This window comes from Mesoplodon bidens (genome assembly GCF_964165515.1).
Source record: "Mesoplodon bidens genome assembly, chromosome: 16".
Classification (NCBI taxonomy): domain Eukaryota; kingdom Metazoa; phylum Chordata; class Mammalia; order Artiodactyla; family Ziphiidae; genus Mesoplodon; species Mesoplodon bidens.
The window spans coordinates 46,800,207-46,827,689 of NC_138173.1; the positions used below are offsets into that span (position 1 = coordinate 46,800,207).

The window sequence follows — 27,483 nt, forward strand, 5'->3', positions numbered from 1 at the left end:
ACTTCATCATACTTTTTTTTTCAAATTCAGAAATAAAAAAACTTTTTCTTCCTAATATTAAGCCAAATGTTTATTTCCCAGATTTTACCTAAATGTTCTTCCCTGAGGCCATTCCTGTTGTGAAACTGTTTTAATGGTCTTCATCTGGGTGTGGTAAAAATTCTCTAATTGTCATTGCTAAAAACAAGAGTTTCATATAAACTGAATTTTTCTTTTAGGATAATTGCCATTCACTTTTGTTTTATATGCAACTGAGTGGGGTTTTGCAGTATCCTCTGTGGACAATTAAAGTGCTGAAATAGGAGAAGTGAATAATTGCTTTGTGTGGTAATACTGACAACTTCTGCGTATTTGTCAATCTGTGTTAACAGTATCGATCAGGATGGGATCCTCATAGAGGGGCAGATAATATTTCCACTAAATCTTCGGACAGTGATGTAAGTGATATATCTGCGGTTTCAAGGACTAGTAGTGCTTCTCGTTTCAGCAGCACAAGCTACATGTCTGTCCAATCGGAACGGCCAAGAGGAAATAAGAAAATCAGGTGAGTAAGGGGACTTTAAGCAGGAAGTTCCTCTAAATATATTTTAGAAGGTCTTTATTTTTCTTTGGATAAATGTAAAATCTTTTACTTCTAAAAGGTTAATATATATCATTAAGACAATAAGAACTTCTGTACAGATTACTTTTAATTATATTTTGGTCTCCATTTCAAATTTCTTGCACAGAAAAGTTTTACAGAACTTATAACTATTTTCTTACTAGATTATTTGAAATAGTATCATTAGCTATTTTTTCATGTTTCTTATTTAAAAAGTAATTCTGTTATTATATCTTTACTGAAATTAAAGTGCTGGTTAAGTGAAGACCTGAATTTTTTAATATTCTAAGGAATATGAAAAATCATATTTTAGAGGGGATTTTTCCTAGCTGAATACATTTTAGTAATTCAGAAAACACAAGAACATTACTTTTTTAGTAAGGTGCTCTCCCATCCTCTTGAAACTTTTTATAAATGCATGGAAAAGGTTCTCAGTTTCTCAAGAAAATTTATAAACGTAATGTATGTTTGTTAGTATAATTTTCATTTATCACCCAACCTATAGACTTTATGGACACCTGAGCTAAATTAGTCTTTTTTTACTCCTACTGGATCAGAAAAAACAATAATGGAGAGACCACAACTTTTTTCCATACAACTTTGTAACAGGAAAACATGACTTAAAAACAATTATGATTTAAGTGTTGCTTACATGGTGCTTCTCTGGTGTACACTGGAGAAAAAGGTTTCAATGCTTAAAAGATGTCATTTTATTTATGTTTTAGTAGTTATCATTACTTTTCTATTTAATTTTGTATGCATTTTTTCTTGACTTTTTCTTTCTTTTTTGTGTTTATTTGCATGCCTTCAATTTATGTTGCTTTCAAAAGGCCAAAGGGAATAGAAGAGGGAGGGAAAGAAGGGGATAAGCATGAAGAGATAGTTCATGAGGAGGAAGAGGTAAAGGAAGAAAGAATTAATGAGAATGAGAAAGGGAAAGAGATTACAAAAATATGTAATAAGGAGAAAAACAGAGAATCAGGAGACGAGGAAAAAACACAAGATATACCTGAACAAGGGAAAGAAAAAGAACAGTGGAATAAAGAGGATTTGCAAAAGCAATTCTCGCAAGATGATGACAGGTAAAATTTGCTCATTTTCGTAGACATTTCCTATTAGTAATGTCCTTTCTCCTACCCTTAAAAACTATTTTGCCATTTACATTTAGTTTATTTTCTTGTGTTTTATCTATTTAGCTTCTAATGCAACTAATTAATGTTAGCAAATTATTACCTAACAGATTGATTTATTAAACAGTCTTTAATTTGTATACCATAGCTCTGAGAGTCTGATTTAATTGGGTTTTCAAGTTCTTTTTGACTCGGTGGATCAAAGGTAAATTTCCCTTTAGTTTTTTTTAGCATGAATTACTGTATATCTTCCTCATTTGTGGAGTCAAACCTTTAAAATGAGGTTCTTAAGGGGCTGAAAAAATGTAGCCTGTACTATAAGAAATATTATATACTAGAACTTTTAAAATGAATGGCAAAATAGGTAGCAAAAAGTAAGCTTTATTCTGTCTCTGAATAAAGAAAAAAGCAAGTCCCTTGCCTCGTCATAGTTATCTGGTGGGGTCTAGTGCAGTTTTGATTCCTGGGGAAGATTGTGGAGTAGGAACAGTGCTCTTTGATACTCTGAGAAGATAGAGGCCTTAGGGCTTATTAGAAGGCAGACATGTTGGCGTAGCCCTCTCTAGAAATTCATTCAGCTAGAGAAACTGCCAGAGAAGGAGCTTTGAACAGGGGAAAAAGGGGAGAAACATAATCAGCAAGGCATAACAACAACTATGTTTTCATTTTCATAACACAATGCACTAAGTAAGTATGAAGCCATCTTTACAGTGCTGTACTGAAAGTCATGTCAGCACAAGTCCGCAGTAGACTCCATCCTTCTGCCTGAGGAGATGAGATCTGTCTAGTTACATTTCTCTGAGAATGAGAATTGCAAATCATGTGCATTTTGGAGGAATTTGGTTTTCTAGTAATCCATCCAGACCTTGATTTTGTGCTAGTATGCACTTGGCATAATACTCACCCCGATTGTAAGCCAAATTTTGCTTTATTGTATCTAAATCCAATCTCAGTTTGTGCTTTACTCAGAGTTAATGAGAAAGATAATTGGAATAAATGTTTACCCCCTGGGTATACAATTCAGTGGTCTAATTCTGTGACACTTCACTTTCTGTCTCAGATTGGTATATTTAACTATATCTGTGATCTATGAAGGTTTCTGTGTAACAGACACGAAACCTGAAAGTAAATCAAATTAGGCATATTTTGTGATTCGAGTCTAAACTAGGAATTTCAAGTCTATTTCGTTGTTTATCTAACTTTTGATAATTACATTACCTTATTAATGAAGACCATTTTTCTGGTTTGTTTGGCATAGGGTCATTTCATCATTAATTCACAGAGAAAAGCTTTCCAAGATTTCCTTGGAAAGAGACACAGAGTTTCCTTTCTTCCAAAAGCAGAGCAAAATGTGAGCCTCTAATGTGTTTTCCATTCTATAAACTGTAAAGGAGAACACATGAGCCCCTTGGTGTCTGCCTGGAGCCAAAAGCCTATGTTAGCATATCTGGCTTGGTGGGGAAAAGTTTGAAGATCATAACCTTGAGTTCTCGATTTTTTAATATTACTTTCTTCACCATTTTCTTCTTGAAAAGACCACATTATTTTTTACACAGGAAAGGGAAAGATGGTATATTCCTAGCGATGAGTCATCAAGGCATTGTACTCCGCTTAAGTAACTATATAATACTTTCACAACTGTAAACTTTAGGGGGCCAGGCTGATGTCTCTAGGGAACATATATTCCATATGATGGCAAAAAGTGTCAACTGCAATTATTTGTGAGAAAATGCTGGTGTTGCTCATTAATTATTGCAGCATAGGATCTTGAATTTGCTTTCATTTCTCAGAATAAAATGAACAGTCTTTATTCCAAGAGAAGCTATGTCTGAGTACTACTGCCAGTAACATTTTGTTTTGGTAGTTGATGAACAGAATCATAGATTGTTTAAATGCCAAAAACAACTTATGTGCTCATACAACGTTATTGGAAATAATCTTATTCTATAATGCATCATTGACGTTTACTTGTTATCCAAATTTTGTAAAGGAAAAAACTTTTTCTGACTTCAGGGTTTAAGTATCTATAGCAATGCTGGTATACTTAAAATTAACACAGTGACTACAAAGAACCAAATCCATTTTAGTTGCTATTTTCATTACAGTAATTGTATCTCATTGTGTGATACAGAATTATGTTGTTTGTGTTATAGTAAGTCTATTAAAGTAAGTCTTCTGAATGTACTAGTAGGAAATGAATAGCAAAAAGGTAAATTCAAAAAAAGGTCCATTAAATATTTGAATATAATATTTTTTCAAAGTTGATTAATAAATAATACATTCACATTTAGCTATTTATATTTCCACACATGTATATTAGCCTGGTTAAATGCCCCCCTACCATTAATGATTATTTGGTAATCATTTCTAGAAAATCCAAAATTATATTTACCATTTAAAATATGTTTCTCACTCTGTGTACATAGGTATGCTTTAAATTTTATATCTATCTACATTTGCTGATTACATACCATATATATGTGGTAGGCTGGCCCAGAAAAAAAGTGTTCAGATGTAAGGAGAAATCATTCGTTCAACCAATATTTATTCAGAAAATTTGTCAGGCAATATATACTATGAACTGGGGGATAGAGGTGAAATTAAGCATTTCTAAACTTCTAAGCCTGAGGGTGAAGCAGTTTCTTAGACTTGTGTGGATGGATGTTTAAGGATAGCTCCATATCCAGAAAATTTCATCAAGAAACCTAAACTAATTCACAAGGATATTTGATGGAAGAATTTGGCACAAGAAGTGGAGATCTTAAGTAAATCTGCAGTGGAAGATAGAAAAACAAATATTGAACAGTATAGTATTGTCAAAACCAACAATATTTGGTAGCTTTGTGATCAGATTACTCATCCATTCCCCCAGGTTCTGTCCTGGGCATGTAAGACACAAGAAAAAATAATTCAAGAAACTCGTTATCTATAAATTTTCATAGATAACAAAATAAGATATACCAAGCCTCAAAAGATTGCCTGCTTCTCAGATCCTCTCATATTTTTGTATTACCCAGCTTTCCTTTTAATAGAAATGTTACAGTTTATAATGAATGCACTGCCTAAAAACTTTATGGCTTCATTATTGTAAAACAGGTTCAAGATCTATGGTAAGAGTGAAATATTCACAAAAAGATCTGCATTAATGAAGAGTACACAGAAAACCTTTTGAGGATTTGTGTGGATCTGATATTTAGCAAATTTTTGTGCTTTACATTCTTACAGAAGAGTCAATTTAAAAATGATTATTTGTAAGACCAAAATATAAATTAAAAGTTTCAAAAGTCAAAAAAATTTTAGTTCTCAGGCATGTCTATAAACGGTATGGAATTATGTTTTCTCTTTTTAAAGAAAACATTCTTGAGATAGGAAAATTTTTTAAAGGAAAAAGATGGCATCAGTTCAAATATTCATGAATAGCTGTTTTTAAGGCTTAAGCCATATAAATTATCTAGCAGAAAGTTCTTATAGTCTTTAAAAGGGCAAGCAGAATAATTGTTAATGAAATATTTATTACTGCTAACTTACAGATCAGAGTTACAGATCAGAGTTAAAATGTGATAATACATTTTCCTGACTATGTAATATAACGACGTGTACTGCATATTTACTCCTATGTTATAGACCTCCTCTGTTTTATGATTGTGCATAAAAAGGGGACTTTTTAAAAAAACACCGAATATCACTCTTAGAATTTTGATCATGTAAGGACCCAGGAATTTGCATTTTTAAAACAAACACCCTCCAAGTGGTTATGATGCTGTCCTTCCTCTCTTTTGGGTTGCTTATATTTCCTAATGAATACTATGGTCAGCTTGTCAATTTGGGGGGAAAAAGGCAGCTGCGCTTTTTGACTGGGATTGTGTTTAATTAGATCAATTGGGGATTATTGCCGTCTTAAAAAATGTTGTCTTCTAATCATGAGCACAAGGTGTTCCATTTATTTATGTTTACTTTCTCTAGATGATGTTTCACAGTTTTCAGGGAACATATGCTTCTTTTTTAAAAATTTATTCCAAGTATTTTATTTTTGGTGCTATTGTAAGTGGAATTCTTTTATTAATTTCATTTTGAGACTGATCATTGCTAGTATATAGAAACACAATTTATTTTTATAAATTGATCTTGAAACCTGCAACTGTGCTGTATTCATTTATTGGCTCAAAAAGTTTTTAGTTAATTCTTTAGGATATTCTATATGAGATCATGTCATCTGTGAATCAAGATTACTTGATTACTTCCTCCTTTCTGATCTGAATGCCTTTTTATTTCTTTGTCTTGTCTAATTGACCTGGCTAAAACCATCACTACAATGTTAAAAAGAAATGCTCATGGAAAGTTCTTAAAAGAAACAGCCTAGTAGAATTACTTTGCATTAGCTCTAAAAGCATTTCTGAGGATGTCTCCTGTGCCACTCATCCATTTTAGAATAGTCTATATGAAACTTTCTTTTAAAATTTTGTGAGCAGCTCTCTTAAAGAATAGATGTATCTACTTCACTGAAAACAAAACAATGTAATCCATTGTATGTTCTCTTTAGTCTATCAGGAAGTTCAAGTTCATAGCCAAAGACATGATAATTCCATTCAACTTCTTGAACTACATTATATTATAATCATTATATTATATATAATAATTGATATTTTTATTTTTGCCTCTTTTTTGAGGCTTTGCTCCTTTACCTCTATTTTATTACAGTTGTGTTATGTAACTTTTTTTAAAAACTGCCTCAAATTGTATATGCTGCTAACTTGTAACAGTTTTCATATAGTATCATGCCAACCTTTAGAATTCAACACCTTTACATTCTCTTCTTGAAATGCTCTTTTCTCTGAGCTCTTGTGATTGTACATTCCTTTAGTTCTCTAACCATCTCTCTCCTATCACCTCTGTCTTCTCTGGGAGCATTCTCTCTGCCCCTTTCATGTTGACATTTTCCAGAATCCCATACTAGGCCTTCTTTTCTTTACGTGTTCTATCTTGATGCTGCCTTCTATTCCGTGGGTTCCAGTAGCATCTGTGTATTGATGGCTTCCAAACTGTATTTCCAGCCCAGGTTTCTTCCTTAACCATCTGCCAGATCTATCCAGTCCTGTCCTTGCCATCTTCTTGTCTGTCTTGGGGACGTACCAAACTCAGCATGTAAAATTAAATTCATCATACTGTCACAGAAGAGGCAACTACATTTAATAACCCACTCCTCCTTCTGTGCTCTGTTTCTCAGTGGGTGGCACCGGCATCCTCCCACTTGCCCAAACCAGGAACCTAAGTATCACTCGACTAGTCCTTTTCCACTGAGCACGATTCCCTCCCTCCAATCAAGTCTTATTAATCTTAATGCTTAATTATCTCTGAAGTATTCCATTTCTCCCTAACCCTATATCTACTTCTATAATTTAAGCTATTATCTCTTATGGAGATTAGTTTAGTAGTTTAGTTTCATAGATTAGTTTAGTAGGAAAATCTTGTCTTTTAAAAATAATAGCCCTTAAATCTGAACTCGTTATGCTAATAGCATAAAAACATGAGTAGTCAGTTTTTCTGAAGTTGTTCCTTTGTGAACTGTATACTTTTAAAAGATGAATTTTATGGGATGTGAATATATCTTTTAAAATGCTCAAAAGGTCTCTGCAAAAAAAAAAATCTGTAATTGGTGTTGCTTCTTCAGTAACTATTATGAGTGTAGTGGTGATAAAATGCAGATGATATTTTGTTTAGGGTTAAGTTTGTCAAGCATGTCTTTTTTTCTATTCCAATACTTCTTAAGAGACACCTTTCCTTAAAATGTTCATCTCTCTCTTTTTTTTTTAAATTCTTGCATACATTTTTAACATCACCAGGGTGCTGAAGATGAATAAAACACAGACCTTATTCTCAAGAAAAGGTGATGATTTACTTTTCCTTTTTTTTTTTTGCAGCCCCAGATTTATCCTTTTCACATAAATATAATTGTTGGCCTAAAACTCTGAAATAATTCTCCCTTTCTATGTGTCTCTGTCTCTGTCTCTCTGTCTCTGTCTCTCTAGATAGATAGATAGATAGATTCCTCAGTTAATAAGTAAATAAGCTATTCTCATAAAAATTTAGGGAATTTCCATGTGTGGGAAATCTGAGTGCGCGTGACTTCACAGTCTCCATATTGGATCATTGAAAGTGAGAAATTTGAGATTTGATCATATATATGGTCTTAAGAGAAAGGGCATTTGAAGATGCGGAAGGCACGGGTACTAGAGTAAGAACCTGGAGATGGAGGAGGGGTTAGGGTCAGAAGCATAGGTAGACTCTCTTTGGGCTCAAACCAGATGAAAAAGACAGATAATAAAAGAGATGATTTATTAGACAGGGAGCTGGGAAGTTGGTTGTCACTGCCTAATGGCCCTGATGTTCTCAAACACATAAGAGGCAAGAGTATAAGAGTCTGGAAGTTGAATTTGAGATTTAATTTGAAGATTTGGAGTAGTCACTGAAGAAAATAGGGGAAAGTCGCTTACCAAAGGCAAATTTAAAAGTTGATGAATAGTTCTGCAGATCTAGCTGAGGGTTGGAGACCAGCAATTTCAAGAGACACCAATGTGGGAGAGTAGTGTGATCTTTTCTAGCAGCACTGAGCCCATCCAAGTGTAGAAACAGAACTCAGATTGTAGCATTTGTGGAGAAGTGGGAGTTTTGATGGATGGGGTTGTTGGAAAAATAGCAGTGGAAAGCAATTGAGGGTGCTTGTGTAAATGTCAGTGTTATAGACAAGAAGGAGGAAAAGTCCAGATGGGAACTGATAGACTAGGACAATATAGAGAAAATCCAAGAATTGGAAAACTAGATCTTGTAGTCAAAAAGTAAGTTTAGGGTGTTGGGAGGATAAGCTGTTTTAGTTATAGTATGTCATTGAAACAAGATTTTGTGATGAAGCTATTTTTGTTAGTTGACAAATTCTAAGACATAGCATTGGAGTGAGTAGAAGAGTGGAGGAAAAGAATAAAAATGAAGGTAACTGGAGATATGTGAGTTTCAGAATTATGAGGCATTTGGTTAGGTCTTCTTAATGAATACTTATATTTCATACTGTTATGAGAATTTGGGAATTGAAAAGAAGACTAAGCCAGCTCCTAAAGACTTCAACGAATGAGTCAGTGACCATGAGCTCATCAGATGACAGGATGAAAGGGAAAAAATGATTGGTATATGTCAGCATAGCCAGAAGTCCTAAGCTGCAAAGAAATTCTAACTTTTAAATAAACTAGAAGAGAAATATATTTTTATAAAGTAGCCAGTAGTTAGAAATATGACAACCTATGAAAAAGGATAAGTATTTGGCACTAGAGATGATTTCAGGGGAAGCAGTGTGTTCAAGAAAGCACCAGGTTTTAGTTAAGATGGTAGTAAAAAGGGTTAGGAATGAGTGGTCAGGGGATAGCTTTGTAATAGCGCCACCTGGCGTTGCTTTGTTGCTGGTGTCACCACAGTTTCAGAGCGGTCTTTACAGCTAACTCATAATATTTATACTTCAATACCACATCTCTATTCTTTGATATGAAATCGGAGATCGGTGTTAATTAAAATTTACTCCTACATATTACATAAATTAATAGACTTATTCAAAGAGTAATTGAAAGAGACCTATTCAATTGAATTGACTTTGTAGTGTAATCGTTATTAGCAATTTCTGTTAATTTGTATTTCTGTGGTGACTGGTTATTCTATCCTGTTATCACAACAGGAAATCTTATTCAGAGATGCCTACCCAGATTCATTTTTACTGATGAATTAATTGCATTCTGGTTAGAATAGCAATCTAGGATTATATACATTTAAAATGTCCATTAATATTCATTTACATATTAAACTTTTGTTTTCTAGCATTACCACTATTGATTAACCTATAGGTAAATAATATTTCTATTTACCTATCTGCTATAATGGATACAATTCATTTTTATTTATAACATTGTTAACATTTATTTCTAACATTTTCCCCACTGGCTGTATGTTAGAGAGTAAAATAAATTTAGTGTGAAAGTAGAGAAATAATTAAATTGGAATGACTTCCACCATACAAAATAATAGCAGTAGAAAAAACTGCTGCAGTAGTTCCATCATATTCAGTATTTATTTTTACAAGCCAAAGAGGACGATTAATTCACAACTGTTATTCTAGACTACCTGCAATATTCTGACAGTGACTCCTAATAGAAGTACAGGTATCCCTCAGGATGAACAAATTTAACATATAGAAGTTTGATTTTTATAGAAATAATAAAAATAATATCAAGTTTGAAGTGAAAGGATTCCCGTGCATGAGTATTATTGTGTTAGATGCCAGTATATCAGTACAGTGTGGTACTATATGGTGTGACATCTTTTTCAAATGCTGATTCTCCATATAGAAAGGGGGAGTCTAATTTTAAGTGATCAAAATTCAAAAAAAGAAAATCCACAGACACCCAGCCTGAGACTTTAGAACCTTAATGACACAATTCCAATCTTTAATTTTTAACCTTATCTTGACTTCAGTCTTTCACATTTACTGGCCCTTTTCCTCACAGGCTCTTGCTTTTATTCCTTTGTGTATATGCTCATGTTGCTTCTGGTGTCTAAAGTATAGCTTCTTTCTTTCTCTTTATGAGTAAAGTATCTGCCCATCCTTCAATATTCAAGTCAGGTCTTCCCTGGTGGCGCAGTGGTTGAGAGTCCGCCTGCCGATGCAGGGGACACGGGTTCATGCCCCGGTCTGGAAGATCCCACATGCCGCAGAGTGGCTGGGCCTGTGAGCCATGGCCGCTGAGCCTGGGCGTCCGGAGCCTGGACTCCGCAACGGGAGAGGCCACGATAGTGAGAGGCCCGCGTACCGGAAAAAAAAAAAAAAAAAAAAAAAGTCAAGTCAAATACAAATTCATCCAAGAGAAACCTCCTCTGCTCTTCCTCCATAATTTATCTAATATTCTTTTACAGTAACAGTTGCTCCTGTAGTGCTCATTTTCCTCCCCTGTGATATAGTTAATTATGTATACATTTAATCTACCATTGTTGACCATTAGTTAGCCTTTTGAGGATATGTATTTATCATTTTTATCTTTTTGTTGTCTTACCTCTCAATATCTACAATACCTCACACATAGTAGGCACTCAATAAAAGTTTGTGCATGAGTGTATGAATCAGTGAGATCATAATAAAGCAGTGGAAGTTTAGAGGTGTGAAGAGCTTCTGACATAGCGCAGTACCCACATGCTCATCTCAATCTTCTCTGACAACAATGACCAAGAGGTCACCTTTTTCCCCAGTGAAAAGAAAACTATTTATTTTAGAAGTCAGTGGAATTTACTTCAGAGGAGTTTGTTTTATGACACATATGTATTCCAGTTAGAAAAGATTTAGTTGGTTGGTTTACTGATTTGATATGTGATGAATGATAATTATTATTTTATAGATAAAAATCCTGTATAAAGTCTAACAAGAATGGGAGAAAAACAGACAAGAAAAGATAGCAAAGGGTTCATTAGACAGTATTTGAAGATTAGACAAACTCATACCAATCTAATGTGTCCCAAAAGAATGGTGTAAAATGAATTCTAAAATCCTATTGAAAGGTGCAAAGATGAGAGAAATGACTATCATTTGGGGATGGCAAAAATAAGAAACTTTGCAAATTAGTCTTCTGAGACTTTCTATCAAAATATTTTGAATAAATGATATGTAGCATTTAATACTGAAGTTATCTGAAGACAACTGCATATTTTCAGGACACTAAGAATTAACCAACTTAATTTTACTATTTCTGTTTATCATGGAGGATGAATTACTACCTTCCATGATGCACCTGTCATGTGCAGAGACTTAGCCTTCCAGTCTGGCACGTTAGGGATTCAGCTGGCTTGCTTTGCAAAGTTGTGAATAAGAACTTGGTGCCATGTTACACTGACTCATAGTAAGCATAATATCACTTATCCTCATCCAGAATTTATTTTTAGTGTCACTAAAGTAATACTAAAGTAATACCTAAGTATTACTAAGTAATACTAAGTAATACCTAAGTCCTCCAAAAATATACATGAGAGATAATACAGCATGATGGCTAAAACTTAGCTCTGGATTCAGACAAAACTGGGTTGAATCCTAGTTCTGCCCGTTCCTAACAATATAAGTTTGGGCAAATAAAAACCACTTTCTTCACCTATATATTGGGGGCAATAATAATAATATTCTTGCAGGATTGCCATCAAAATTTAATAAGCTTATATCCTGGAAGCTTCTAACATCATTCCTGGCACATGACAAGCATTTGATATATAATAGGGGTTGATAAAGAAAGAAAAGGAGAGGAGATGGAAAATACATTTATGAAATTCTCACTTTTTAAAGCTTTTAGATCTGCATATTTCATAGAAACTTTCCTATAACACTTTGCCAGATGACAATTCAGAATAAGACCGATCCTTCTTATGTTTTGTACAAGAAAAAATAATTTCTGAAATGCAAAAAAAATTTTATTATAAGATCATTTCACAAAGTAATAAATATAGTAGAGATTCTGGAAAATTTTTATGGGATGTGTTTCATAGTTTAAAGTGATGGACCTTTAATGGTCTTGGAGTTAAAATGATTTTATTCCTAAATTGCCTTCGTTTATTCAGCCAATATTTTTGAACATCTTCTATATGCCAGATTCTGTGCTAAAATACTGGTTAACAAGACCTAATTCCTTCCCTCAAAGAGCTTAAAGTCCAGAGGGGAGATAAAGAAGTAAATAAATGATTACAATATAGAGTAAAAGTGTAAAAAGTAATTTTAATATGTGATTTGATAATGCTTACCTTTAGTAAAACATTTAGAATAAGTGAACTGAGGCAGGAAGAGACAAGTGATTCTTTCAGCATTATCCAGGATAGGAAAACAATGTCAGAAGAAAATCCACAATTTCTTATAAGCCACTAACCATTTAAAGTCTTTCTGAATTAATAGCTTAAGAACATATTTGAAGTTTGTCAAATAGTTGTTTTAGCTCTGAGGCAAACAAAGCATAAGGCTTTTTAAAAATCTTTTTAAAAATACAATAATTAAAACATTATATATTATTTTTCACTTCAGTCTCCTAGGTTCTCCTACTTAGTTGTTTGTTTTTTAATCTTCCTTCGATGTAAATCTGAAAGGGTCTGTCTCTAGCTAAAATCAGTCAGCAATGTAAGAATATGAAGTGTGAATACTTAGAAATATAAAAACAAATCTTTTGAATCAATGCTTTCCAAGTGTATTTCCAGAAATTCCCATGAACTGATGATTAAAAATAAATGGTTTTAAGGTCAATAAATTTGTACTACACATGCTATCCTTATCTTCGAGATTTCACCTAAGTGAAATTCTGTTTGGGCATTTTAAATGGTGTTTTTTCCCAGGATAAATGTTGCCATGTTCCCTTTATCTCTAGTACATTTATATCTGCATTTCACTCTCTATGTACAAATTGTTTCTCCACTTGAGATTATTGCACAATTTAATATTAAATAAATACATCATACATCTTGTATTGAAAGGTTGAAAATAACTTAAAAATGTGAAAATTTACCTCTTTAGCACAATTTTAAAACATTATAAGTGTAACAATGTTTTTTTTAAAAAAAACAGGAATATGAAGATGAAAGAGGACTCACAGGTATTCATCTTTGATATGAAAGACATTGAAAGAATTAGTTAATATATTTTATTTAAGAAATATATAAATTGTGCTATAAAACGTTTTAGCTAGTCTTTTGTGTAAAGTCAAGTCTAGTCATTAGTAGTATTTAAGCCTTTAGAAATCTGCTCATAAATGTTAATATCTAATATTTCTGTTAGTCAAAGTAAGACTTCAGAACCAACTCCTTTACTTTGAAAACTCTGAGAGTTCCATTTTTCTGAAGTGATGGATTAGATATCCATGCCTTCCTTAATCATCAGGAGAGTTGCTTTGGAGAATAATAGACTAAAAATTCAATATTCCTACAATGCTGTTATTGTTCAATTTTGTTTTTTTCTTTTTTTAATTATTTAAATTTTTCATTTACATAAATTTCTAAGAAAAATATTTATACCCTGATAGCTTTTTAAGTTTGTATTGAAGGATTGCATTTTTTTTTTTTTTTTTTTTTTTGCGGTACACGGGCCCTCTCACTGCTGTGGCCTCTCCCGTTGCAGAGCACAGGCTCCGGACATGCAGGCTCAGCGGCCATGGCTCACAGGCCCAGCCGCTTCACGGCATGTGGGATCTTCCCGGACCGGGGCATGAACCCGTGTCCCCTGCATCGGCAGGCGGCCTCTCAACCACTGCGCCACCAGGGAAGCCCAGGATTGAATAGTTTTAAACTCTATTAACTATGAGAACACCTGTGAGTCAATATTGTTTATGAACTGAAAATAACTAGATGTATTATCTCAGAATATTACTACATAATAGTTTATAATAATTATTCTGAAATGACAAAATATAATAGTAGCACTCTGAAGCTGAGAGTATAAATGTATTTAAATTTGCATTCAATTAATTATAAATCGTAAAATATAATCTTAATAAATAATGATTAAATTTCTTAAACTTTTAATGAAATAAATTGCATAGGAATAACAGCTGTTTCTTTTTTTCTTGTTTCTTTTTTTAAATTTATCTGTTTTTCTACTTACTTAAAAAATTTTTATTGAATTATAGTTGATGTACAATATTATAGAAGTTATAGGTGTACAATGTAGTGATTCACAATTTTAAAGGTTATAGTCCATTTGTAGTTATTATAAAATATTGGCTATACTCCCCTTTTGTACAATATATCTTTGTAGCTTATTTTATACATAATAGTGTGTACCTCTTAATCTCCTACCTCTATATTGCCCCTCCCCCTTTCCTCTACCACTGGTGATCACTAGTTTGTTCTCTATATCTGTGACTCTGCTTTTTTTGTTATAATCACTAGTTTCTTATATTTTTTAGCTTCCACATATAAGTGACATCATGTAGTATTTACCTTTCTCTGTCTGACTTATTTCACTTAGCAGAATACCCTCCAAGTCCATCCATATTGCTGCAAATGGCATTATTTCATTCTTTTTTCTGAGTAATATTCCATTTATTCCATTTACATATATATATGTATTATATATATACCACAACTTCTTTATCCATTCATCTGTCGATGGACACTTAGGTTGCTTCCATATCTTGCCAATTGTAAATAGTGCTGCTGTGAATATGGGGTGCATGTATCTTTGTGAATTATTGTTTTGGGTTTTTTCGGCTATATACCCAGTTGTGGAAGTGCTGGGTCATATGATAGTTCTATTCTTAGTTTTTTGAGAAACCTTTATACTGTTTTCCACAGTGGCTGCACCAATTTATATTCCCAGCAACAATGTACAAGGGTTCCCTTATCTCCACATCCTTGCCAACATTTGTTACTTGTGTTCTTTTTTTGTTTTTTTTTTTCTCGGTACGCAGGCCTCTCACTGTTGTGGCCTCTCCCGATGCGGAGCACAGGCTCCGGACGCGCAGGCTCAGCGGCCATGGCTTACGGGCCTAGCCGCTCTGCGGCATGTGGGATCTTCCCGGACCGGGGCACGAACCCGTGTCCCCTGCATCGGCAGGCGGACTCTCAACCACTGCACCACCAGGGAAGCCCTTGTGTTCTTTTTGACGATAGCCATTCTAACACGTGTGAGGAGATATCTCATTGTGGTTTTGATTCACATTTCCCTGATGATTAGCTATTTTGAACATCTTTTCATATGCCTGTTGGGCATCTGCATTTTCTCTTTGTAAAAATGTCTGTTCAGGTCTTCTGCCCATTTTTTAATCAAGGTTTTTTTTGTGTGTGTTGAGTTGTATGAGCTGTTTATGTATATTGGCTATGAATCCCTTATCAGTCACATCATTTGCAAATATCTTCTCCCATATTCCATAGGTTGTCTTTTCATTTTGTCAATGGTTTCCTTTGCTGTGCAAAAGCTTTTAAGTTTAGTTAGGTCCCATTTATTTATTTTTGCTTTTAGTTGCTTAAGAGATGGATCCAAAAATATATTGCTACAATTTTTGTCAAAGAGTGTTCTTTGTCTTCCTCTAGGAGTTTTATGGTTTCCAGTCTTACATTTAGGTCTTTAATCCATTTTGAGTTTATTTTTGTATATGGTGTTAGAGAATGTTCTAATTTCATTAGTTTACATGTAGCTGTCCAGTTTTCCCAGCACCACCTATTGAAGAGACTATCTTTTCTCCATTGTACATTCTTGCCTCCTTTGTCACAGATTAATTAATCATAAATGTGTGGGTTTACTTCTGGGCTCTCTATTCAGCCCCATTAATCTATGTGTCTGTTTTTGTGCCAGTACCATTGTGTTGATTACTATAGCTTTTTAGTATAGTCTGAAGTCAGGGAGCATGATTTCTCCAGCTCTGTTTTTCTTCTCAAGATTGTTTTGGCTATTTGAGGTCTTTTGTGTTGCCATACAAATTTAAAAATTATTTGTTCTAGTTCTATGAAAAATGCCATTGGTATTTTGATAAGGATTGCATTGAATTTGTAGATTGCCTTGGGTATTATGGTCATTTTAACAATATTAATTCTTCCAATCCAAGAACATGATATATCTTTTCATCTATTTGTGTCATCTTCAGTTTCTTTCATCAGTGTCATAGTTTTCCAAGTACAGGTCTTTTACTTCCTTAGGTAGATTTATTCCTAGGTATTTTATTCTTTTGATACAGTGGTAAATGGGATTGTTTTCTTTATTTCTCTTTCTGATAGTTCGTTGTTAGTGTATAGAAATGCAACAGATTTCTGTATATTAATTTTTTATCCTACAACTTTACCAAATTCATTGATGAGCTCCAGTAGTTTTCTGGTGGCATTTTTAGGATTTTCTATGTAAAATATTATGTCATCTGCAAACAGTGACAAGTTTTACATCTTCCTTTCCAATTTAGATTACTTTTATTAGGACAAAATCTTTCACTTTTCCTCCTGACAATGTAGAAACAATTGCTCAGTGTTTCTGGTATTGACAAACTAGAAACAAACTATCTAAAATTGTAATTAGTTACAATTTACTCTCATGCTTTACCAGAAACAGTAAAGTACCATAAAAACTACCTACACCAGGCTAACTGCGATTTCTTCTAAAGGCAACCTCCACAGAATTTTCTGCAGACTTATTAAGTGTAATTTCTGTGACTCCTACAGTTATAGTGTTCTAATACTAGTCTGGGGATCTTAAAGTCAAAAGGCTTAACAGGACCAAGTAGGTAATATGAGTGATTAAAATCAGATTTAAGGATGAGGTAGTGTTGGTACTCTGGCCAACTGGAAAGCGCGTGCTCCCTTTGAAGGGGGAAATTGCTGCTCGGCTTCAGCCAGTTGTTGCCACACAGGCGTGCAGGCGATATTGCCAGATCTCATGTTTCAGGAAACCAAGACCCCTAATTCTTATATTAACTTTGTAGACCACTCTTCTGGACAAAGAAGGTGTACATCAGTGGGCCAGATCTGCTGGATGGGCCACGAGTTTGCAGCTGAAATAGTAATTATTGTTAAAATAATGACCATGAGTTACTAAAAGTTCCAAATGGTCAAAAAAGGAATAAATTATATTCTTCATATTGTTCTAAGAAAACTGCTCATGTGTTTTAGAACATTCTTTAGTAATGTATATACAGATTAATCAGAATATTGCATTTCTAAAATATAAGTTGATAGGTAGGTAGGTAAGTAGGTAGAGAGAGAGATGTTATAAACAAATTAAGCTTTGGCTCTGCCTCATTTGTCTCTGATAACAAGCAAAATAATAGGATGTTATATGGAATTGTTGTGTATAATACTGTAAAGTCCTTAAGAGATACAAAAGGAAGCTCTGTAATGGATTTTAAGTGTGTAGGAGTGGAGCTAATTATAGAAATGCTAAATAAGTATAAATAAATGATGCTGCCCATGTGAAAAACTGTTTTCTATATTTTATAATATGACTACCTAGATTAAGGGGAAATTACATTAAGCTTTATTGAGATTGTTAGAAAATGAAAACAGCTAAATACTAAAAATGGTTTTAATAAAAGCATCTCTTTAAAATGCAAAATTAAATAACTATTCTTGATTGATTTAGAGTTCATATGGTATACAGTGAGATAAACTGAATTTGATACTTTTAGCTAGTAATTTTGGAATTTAGGAAATACTATTTAATTTACCATGAAAGAGAATGGTTTCCATTTTGTTTTTAACTCTGATCAAATGTGTGTCTAAAACCAAATAGGCATGGCATATTACAACGTAGTAATTATTATTATTTGTAAAGATAAATAAGATTCCTTTTTAAAAAAAGACCAATTTTTCTATTGGCCTAACAAGTATAAACAGTATATCTCTCATACTTCTCAGATTTATTTTTTAAATGATAAAGACCTTTTCTTAATCACTCTAAGTATAATAAAGTATTGCATGAATTTGGAGTAATTCAATAACTGAATAACATCAATAACTGTGCTTTGGTAATCTGCTCACAGCTTTGCCGTCTTTTTTTTTTTTTTGATTTGGTAACTCAGAAATTTATTTATGCAAGTTTAATACAGCTTTGTCCAAAATTCATCACACTGTATATGTTAATATTTAAATTATATAAATGATATATATGAGCATACAGTGTGTATATTGGCATATTTTCTTTATTTCATGGATATAATCTAATGCATTCAAACAGGTTTACAGTTTTAGGGTAATGGAACTTTAAATTTTTGTAGGAATATATACCTTTGAAAGAAAACTTATCTTTGAGAATTTCCAGAGAATGTAACTATGCACAAAATAATATTTACATTTTCTATTGATTGGTTATGCAGAGTATTATCTTCTGCTTTAATCAACAAAACCCAATATCTTAAGATAAGTATTTGGGAAATTTTGTCTTCTCTCTTATACTGAATTCTGAGGTCTCTACATAGCCTTATCAAATTTCTGGTTCCACTCAGGCTGCTCAATATCTATGCACATTTAAATATCTAAATGTATAATTTCAGGGAATTCTTAAGTTTTTGAATTGATTTCCTACTGGAACATTTATATTATGATTACGCAGATTGTTTAGAATCATGTGAAGAGCACAGTAGAAATGGATTGCAGTTCTGGACAGAATATGCTATGAACTTCTATTGGCATTGACTACTGAAGATTTCAGTAGAAGAAATGAATTATGAGAAGAAAGGAAAAATACTTCCAGTGACTAAGAAAGCTATCCCAATGATAGAGGAGTTTCCTTTTCTTAACTCTATTTTATCTGTTTAGTATGATAGATAAGAAATTTTAAAATTTTAGAATTCTTTATGTAGTATGAGAGATACGTGTTACTGTGAAGAAAGAACTTTATAAGGAAGAAGTTTATGAGAATGTCATAGGAAAAAACTTGATAAGAAGAGTCACTCTATTTCCAGTTGATAACTATAAATTCCTAGGTTAAAGTTTCATGGTTAATGTACATAAAACATAGTTTTAAAAATTATTGTATAGAACCAGAACTTTGTATGTGCTTATAGTATTTTAGGCATGCTATGTGTGTGTATATGTATGTATATATATATCTATATATAGATATATATATAGATATATATACACATACATATATATATAAATATATAGCAGTTAAAGAAAAATGCTTGGCAAAATATACTTTACCCATAAGTTTGAAGAGTAAAATTTTCAAATAAGTTCAAAATGCCCCAGTGTTCACTTATTCATTAGGGTAAGATTGTCTAAATGTTAATTTAAAAAAATATTTTTAAATTTAAAAATTATGGTATGTTATTCATTTTTGCTTACTTCTAAATTCGATTTCTCAGTGTTCTCTCTGAAACAAAATTTACAACACAAATAAAGCGTGTCTGTTCTGGCCGTCAGCTTCTACTTGATTGGTGTCTGAATCAAGTGCTCCCAGGTTGAAGCTGAATAAAGGCAATTTAATCATTCTTGCCTGTCATATTGCTGCAGTCTTGCTCAAAATAAAACCAATGGTGACTGAAAAATTGCAGTGACCTAGAGCCTGCAAAAGTGGCACACCCTTATCTTTTGATTGAACAGCAAAAGCAAGTGCATATATGGACAGAAATTTTGATTGAGATTAATATTCTGTCATGTTTAATAAAAGATTATTTTGGAACTCTGTTTTTACTTAAGCATAGTAAAGCTCTTGTATTTTTAACAAATGTGGAGCACATTGTGATAAGCAGAGTTAATGTCCAATAATTTTCCTAGCACATTTCCATATGTTGTAGTAGAAACAGCATTCAATTGGATAGATTCTAATTCCATCTGGCTATTGGTACTCTGTGAGACCTGGGGCAAGTATTTTCATTTCTCAGTTTTTGCAGTCATATAGAGAGCCAACCAGATGATCTTCAAGTCTCTTTCACCTACTGAACTCAGATTTTTATCATAATTTTAACTTTTAAGTAACATTTAATATAAGCATTTAACAATCTAAACTCCAAAGAATATGAGCTAGATCATAATTTATAACTTTGAAAAATGAATGCTTAATATTTTTTGCTTTTACCCAACAATATAAAGCATATTATATTTTAATTTGAATGAGCCATTTAATAACTCAAGTTAGTTGTTGATAATTTCTTGAAAAAGTATCTAGTAACTTTTTCATCTGTGTTTTCTTCCCCATTTTATAATTTTGAGATGTGTTTCTAGCTGTGCTGTTCATGAGTGTGAAGACAGTGTATTAGTCATCACTGTATCCATCAACCAAAAATAGTAATTCATTCACATTGAGAACTGTGTATTGCATTAGATTAAATAAATAACTTATTAACTAAAAACGTTAAAGGCTATTCTTATTCACTCTTTTGGTTCATTTTATAACACAGAATGTATAATCAAATTAAGCACTGATTTTTATTTAAAACTTTTTAAACAAGTTTTCTAGGGAAAAACACTGGGATAGTAATCTTACAATAAGCAGCAACAGTACTGTAAAACTAAAATACAGAAAGGAGGAGGAGGCAAAAAGGAAAAGACCTTAGAAATATCACATTTTAAAGTGTCCAGACATAATGAATTCCATTGCATTTTGGGGGAAATATCGCTGCATATAGGTACATGAAGGATCCAGTCCTTTCCCTCTAGTCACCATGTAGAAAGAAATGAACATGTAGATTAAATAAGTGTCCCCTCTTCTTAGCAGTATTTGACAGGTGAATGGACTAATAAACTTCCTTCTTTCTTGCCTTCTTTCTTCCCACATCCTCTCCTCTCTTTCTCTCTTTCCATCCGTTTGTTTCTCCAGCCATTTTTTCAGTTGCTACATTTTGGCAGTTGTGATAATTCCTGGAGAGCTACTGAGATGTATGAAAACAGTTCTTAATTTGAGGAAGTCAAAGCTAGTGGAGGACGTGGACACTTAAATAATTGCAACACACTATTATAACTGCTATTATAAAGATATATTCAATAATTGAATAGTTCATAGTTACATATATTAAATATTATAAAGTTACACATATTAAATAATCAGTGATTCCTCCTTTTCCTTATGTAAGGAAGTGTAAAGGGAAGACACACCAGTCAAGTTTTAAAGAGCAAATGCCTATTCCCAGTTTTACCATATTTCAGCATTTGCTTTATTACCTCAGAGTAGTACTATTCCAATTAATCTGAAAATGGAGTTAGTTTGGTTTTAATAAGGTGCTGGATTGGAGAGATAGCAAGAAGGGCCAAAAAAGGGAAAAATCCAAGACTATTGCAAAAAATTAGTCAGTAGGGTTTGATGATTGATTGAATTACTTCATTCATTTATTCAACAAATATTTATTGAGTGCTTATTAAGTGCCAGGCGCTATATGCTTGGGATACAGTAATGAACTAACAGACAAAATTCCCACCATCATGGAGCTTGTATTCTGATGGAGGAGACTGACAAAGAAGTAAATATACTGGATGTGAGATGATGAGAGGCAAGGAGGACAGTAGTGCGCTAGAGTAAAGGAGATGGAAACGTTGCCTCACTGCCCAGAGAACGGGGGAAGATCTGAATCCAGAAAGTTAGTGCAGATTTAAGGATTCTGAGCTTTGTGTGGTGACTGAAATTAACAGGGATGAAGGGAATATATAGTGAGATTAGTCCTGATAGCAGGGGTGCGGCTGTTTGCTGGAGTTGGGGTTTCTCAGGAGGAGCACACAGAGTTCCAGGGCCCACTTCCCTCAAGCCTGTGGTGTTGGAGGGGTGATCTTACACATAGCCATTGATGCTTGGTGTTCCCTCTTGTCCTCAATGTAGGAAGAAAAGGGAAAGGAAGAGGTGGAAAACCTCAGTATTCCTATATTTGGTAACTATGACTGTTGAAAGAAAAGTTGGGAAGTGTAAAGGGTTAGTAATTTGGAGCAGATGAAGAGTAAAAGATTTTCAAATTTTTGAATTTTTAAAAGTAAGGCATGAAATTGGCCTGAAGCTAATTGGAGAGTGGATTTGCATTATTTCTGTTTAGATTCACATGTATAATCTGTTAAAAGGAAACAAGAAACCATCCATGTTATTGTTACTGAAATAGATATTAACTTCATGTTTAACTTTAGTTTTTAAAGCTATGGTAATAAAAATAAGTCATTAATTATACCACTTTCAGACTATTTTAAACTGTTTCCTCTGCAGACATTTAAATTTCCTATTACCCTATATACTTCCTAAATAGAGTACTTAACTATCAAAAAATTACTCTTTTCCTTTCAGAATGCCAAGAAACATGCATCTAAAGAAAGTTTCTTGTACTGCGGAATAAAGGAAAGAATATATGATTTACCAAATGACACTATATTTTGATATCTTAATTTTCAGTTTGCTAAGGTCTTTGCATTGTTGTCATGTTATTTTTGTATAATGTAATCTCACAAAAAACGTTCAATAAATTAGAGAGTGAAGTGGAATGACATTTTTAAGCAAAGAAAATATTGCATTTGAATATGGGACTAACTAGATTTTTGCCATCTGAAAAAAATATATTTAATTACCTTTTATAGAATACGTTTATTTTATAACGCTAACCTTCATTCGATTTGTATATTTCTTAATTTTACTTAATCTAGGATCATAGGAAATGAAGGGGCCTTATGATGTTTCAATAACTCTAAAAAGGTTTTATTCTAATTATTATAAGCAATAATTCTGGAAAGTCTGAGTCACAGAAAAATCATTTGTATCCTTCAGTTTAGTATGGAATGCCCCAGATCATTCTACTTAGGCAACATTTCTCCCATTTAAAAAATAAAAACCTCTAAGAATAAAGTTTTACACTAGTTATAAAAATAGTACTTAAGAATTGAAGAGTATGACAAGTATTATTTACACTAAATTTCTTATTATGGGAATGAAAGGAGGACAGTAAGCTGAGGCATAATAGTAGATGATTTTTAAAAAATAACATATTTGATATGCAAACTAGATCTTTCTGTTATTTCTTAAATACATTCCATGTAGGAATAGGATATAGCCAAATGTAAAACATCGGTAGATTACAAAAAACAATTGCAAATGATGGTTAACTTGTATTTTTTAACCAATTTTAATATATAAGTCTAAGGTTGCTTCATAGTGATTTAAAATTATTTTCAAAGCTCAAAATACAAATGGTCAAATGTTTAAAGCCTTCTGTGGTCAAAAATTTTTTCAACTCCAGGAAAATAAGAGACTAGTAAGGTCAAAAATTTAATAAGACACAGAATACATAAAGTAAAATTAGCTAATTTCCAAATAAAATTTTTATATATAAATACATGAAAAAAATCACAGAGTTGATTTTCTTAAGTGTGGAATTATCAACCAAAGTGGACCTGTAAAATCATACCAACTGCTGTACCAAAAATACTACTTTATTTTTCTCAAAATTTAAAATCAACCAGTGTAAAAATATTTAATGATATACAATCATATCCATACATGAGGGAAAAACAAACACTTTTTATCAAAATCATTCTTAAGTGTATGCGAATTAGAATAACACGAAGAAGCATCTAACATGACTCCAGGTGTATGAAGAACTAATTAAAGATAATGCAGATCATCCTTTTGTTAGATAGTTCCAAAAATATGTGTAACTGGGGCTGAAGAAATCCAGTAATATCTGCTTGCTGATAGACTTAGGAATTTAACCATAAAATTCTATCTAAGTAAAAGGCAAAACTAAGTAAGATATTTTAATAAGGTCACTCCTTATTCTCCTACACCAGAGTTTCTTAGTGGTTTTTGTATGGTCACTTGCATTAGAATCACCAGAGAAACTTTAAAATGCAAATTTCTGGCTCTCATGCCAGAAATAGCATATTAGAATCCCCAAGACTAGGCTGCAGACTGTAAGCTTGAAAAGCTCTTTGGGTGATTCTGGCAAACACTAAAACTTAAGAACTACTCTTCTAATTCATCTGGAAACTGTGTACTTCATATATTCTTCCAACTGAATAATATTTATAATTCAAGAACAAAATTTACTGCTTGGCTCATTGCCCAGCTCACTTGAGGAATCTTCAGGTTTCTGGAATTATCCCTAAAAGCTTTGCCGAAAGAGAAGCAGATTTGTTCAACCCGCAGTAAGAGAAGCTGAAAAGATTACAAAGATTACAGTCAGCATTCTGTGATTTGTCAGTTTGCCCCATGGAGAACAAGGAACACTTTGACTTACTGGTCATGTCTATAAAGGTTTTGCCGCTGAATATGAAAAACAAGAAGTGACAGGAAAAGAGATTGTATTAAAAGATAGCTAGTGGTGAGCAGTTGCAGGAGCAGTGCAGAGGCAGTGGAGGGGGTCAGCAGACACCCAGAGGAGAGCATGGGCAGCAGAGGAAAGACTGAAAGCCAAACCATCCATATAACTGAGTTGTGCTCCCCGTGATATGGGACCGTGTTATGAACACATATAAATCAAGACATCTCGACCAATCACCTCTGAGTGACTGAAGTTGAAAAGAAAGTAAGGGTCTCTACTTCTGGTCAAGTTGAAAGTCTAAATACTTCTAAATGCCAATTGACTGAGAGATGTGTATTTTAAGAGGGTACGCTTCATCACTTCAAGAGAGGCAGCACGAGCTCTAGGGTCACACTGACTTTGTTTGAGCCCTGATTCTACACCTTCCTCAAGTTTTCTTGTCTTTAATTGAGATAAAAATAGTACTTACATCATAGATTCTTTAAGACGTTTAAATTAGTTGATATACATAAAACAGAACAGTGCCTAGCACATAAGTGGTTGCTGTTATCAATATTATTATTCAAACTAAGAGACAAAATTACGTAACTTGAGTAAAATGTCAGCAATCCTAAAGCTCTGGAAGGATGTCGTGGCATTGCAAATAAGGCATCCATTGACACAGGAGTCTCCTGAACAATCTTAGTGAGCTAATAACATTTATAATGACGGCCCGCTTCCACCATGGCACACGTCAGTAAATCGGGTGTCTCCAGTTTGAAGACAAATAAGAATTGACCATCTTTTCTTAAATGTATGTTAATCTTGGTGTCAGAAAATTATTATCCTAGACCTTTCAAAAGGTCACATATTTAACCACTTAAAAATGCAAGGTAAATCTTTTCTGTGGGGAAAAGCATTCACAACTCCAAAATATTTGATGAATAAATGAATGGCTGTTGATCTTGAGGGTCTCTTCAAAATTTGTGAGAAATTAAGTTGTAATAGGCTCATCTTTGCTGGTCTTTCTTTGTATTGAAAATTTTCTCCTCAGAAGCAAGGTTTAGTGCTCCTGTGCTTGAAATTAGGGAGTAGACTAGTGAAATTTATTTCAGTGCTGTAACACTAGTATTTTCCTAATAAAAACCAACTTGTGGGGTGTTCCCTGGTGGTCCAGTGGTTAGGACTCGGTGCATTCACTGCCGTGGCCCAGGTTCAATCCCTGGTTGGGGAACTAAGATCCTGCAAGCCATGTGGCGCAACCAAAAAAAAAAAAAAAAAATTCTGTATCCTCCTAACCCCCCAAATCCAGAGACTCCTTCCTCCCTAGTAGGGAGAAATCAGAATTTTGGTCAATTTTTTTACTATTTTCCTTATGTCTTAACTATGACTGGTAAAAAGCAAGTCCACTCTAACTTTACTTACTGAAAAGTAATAGAAGTATGGAAGTTGAGAAATTACTGTCAAAATGCAAAATAAGGGACTTCCCTGGCACTCCAGTGGTTAAGACTTCGCCTTCCAATGCAGGGGGTGCGTGTTTGATCCCTGGTTGGGGAGGTAAGATCCCACATGCCTTGGGACCAAAAAACCAAAACATAAAACAGAAGCAGTATTGTAACAAACTCAATAAAGACTTGAAAAATGGTTCACATCAAAAAAGTCTTAAAAAAAAAAAGCAAAATAAAAGATTGACCCAACCAAAAAAAGGTAAGCTAATGCATAAATGGAAAATAATTTTTTACTGGTTCTTCTACCTTTTTGCAACTTCAGTGAAACATAATTTCCAAACTCACTTGAGGGTATCAAAACTCTTCGATGGCTAGATATCAAATAGTGCCGGTGAAGTCAAGTGATGGGTATAAACTGATTTTAGAAAGAACATATGAGGTTTTATTAGTGGGTGCATCAGACGTGCAGCAGAGTACAGTGCTTCAACAAATGGTCTCTAGAACCAGGTAAACCTGGGTTTAAATCAAAACTACTCGTCAGCTTGTCAGAGTGAACAAGTTACTGCCCTAATAGTCAAGTTTCTTTATCAGCAAAATGGAGATAATTACCCACCTTAGAGTTTGTTATGAATGTGAAACGAGATAAAATATATGTGAGGTGCTTAACACAATGGCTAGCATGCAGTGAGCATTCAGTATGTTTGACAACGTTAGAAGCTGTTGTTTTTGAAGCAGTATGAGAAAGATATTTTGAATGCAACTGAAAATCCAAAGCACATTGATGACATTAGTGAAAATAAGATTTTTTTTTAAGGCAAGAAATATCCTTTGATAAAGTTGCTTTGGTCTTTGATTTTATATAGCAACACTTGCCTCCAGAGATAAGGGGCCAAAGAGAAAGTACAAGTTTTCAAGCCTATTTCCATCATGGCCACTGTGAAGCTAGTGCCCATTCAGCCCTAAGTTCCAAATTATCTGAAACTCAGAATAATAAATGATATTTATAATTATACTAGTCATCAAGAAAAAGTTAAATGATTTCAGTAGCTTTTGTAAAAAGTAGGAAAATATATAATACCATATATATGTTAAATTTTAGTTCTGTTAACTCTCTAGAACATTCACTTCTTTCAGGCTAATTATTTCCATAAATATGTCTACTGTTGGCTATTCTAAAATATTGCCTCTTAAGGTTGTACTTGCTTTAATTTAAATTATAATTACTTCAGAAGTGACCAAAGGATTTACAAAAATGGAATAAAGTTGAAGTAAAACCATTAATTCAACAAAAATCTTCTGAGTATCTTACTCAGTCCCCAATGCTGGTATATATAGTAAGTGCTCACTAAATGTTAGAAAGAATGGATGAATGAGTAAATGAATGAAAGAGTAATGTGTGTAGGATATAGCATTATTTTAAGAGTGAAGGCTCTGGAACCAGACAGTTGGGTATGAATCCTGGCTCTTCTACGTACTATCTTGTCTGTGCACAGACCTTGGACAAGTTACTTAGCCTCTAAGTGCCCAGTTTTCTCATCGGTAAAATTGTGATGATATTAATGGTTTCCTCACTGGATTGTTAGAGGATTAGGTAAATGAAAATTAACAAACCATTTATAACAGTGACACAT

The 27,483-nt window shown here is 33.4% G+C and overlaps 1 protein-coding gene across 8 annotated transcripts in view; it reads left to right on the forward strand.

Annotated features, from left to right (window-relative positions):
- Positions 1-27,483, forward strand: part of RIMS2 (regulating synaptic membrane exocytosis 2) — a 568,944-nt gene that overhangs the window by 436,415 nt on the left and 105,046 nt on the right. For all 8 annotated transcript variants that reach the window (XM_081258177.1, XM_081258180.1, XM_081258182.1 and 5 more), the window contains one exon: positions 372-544. In XM_081258177.1, the coding sequence (XP_081114303.1) occupies positions 372-544 (173 nt within the window). The remainder of the gene's footprint in view (positions 1-371; positions 545-27,483) is intronic.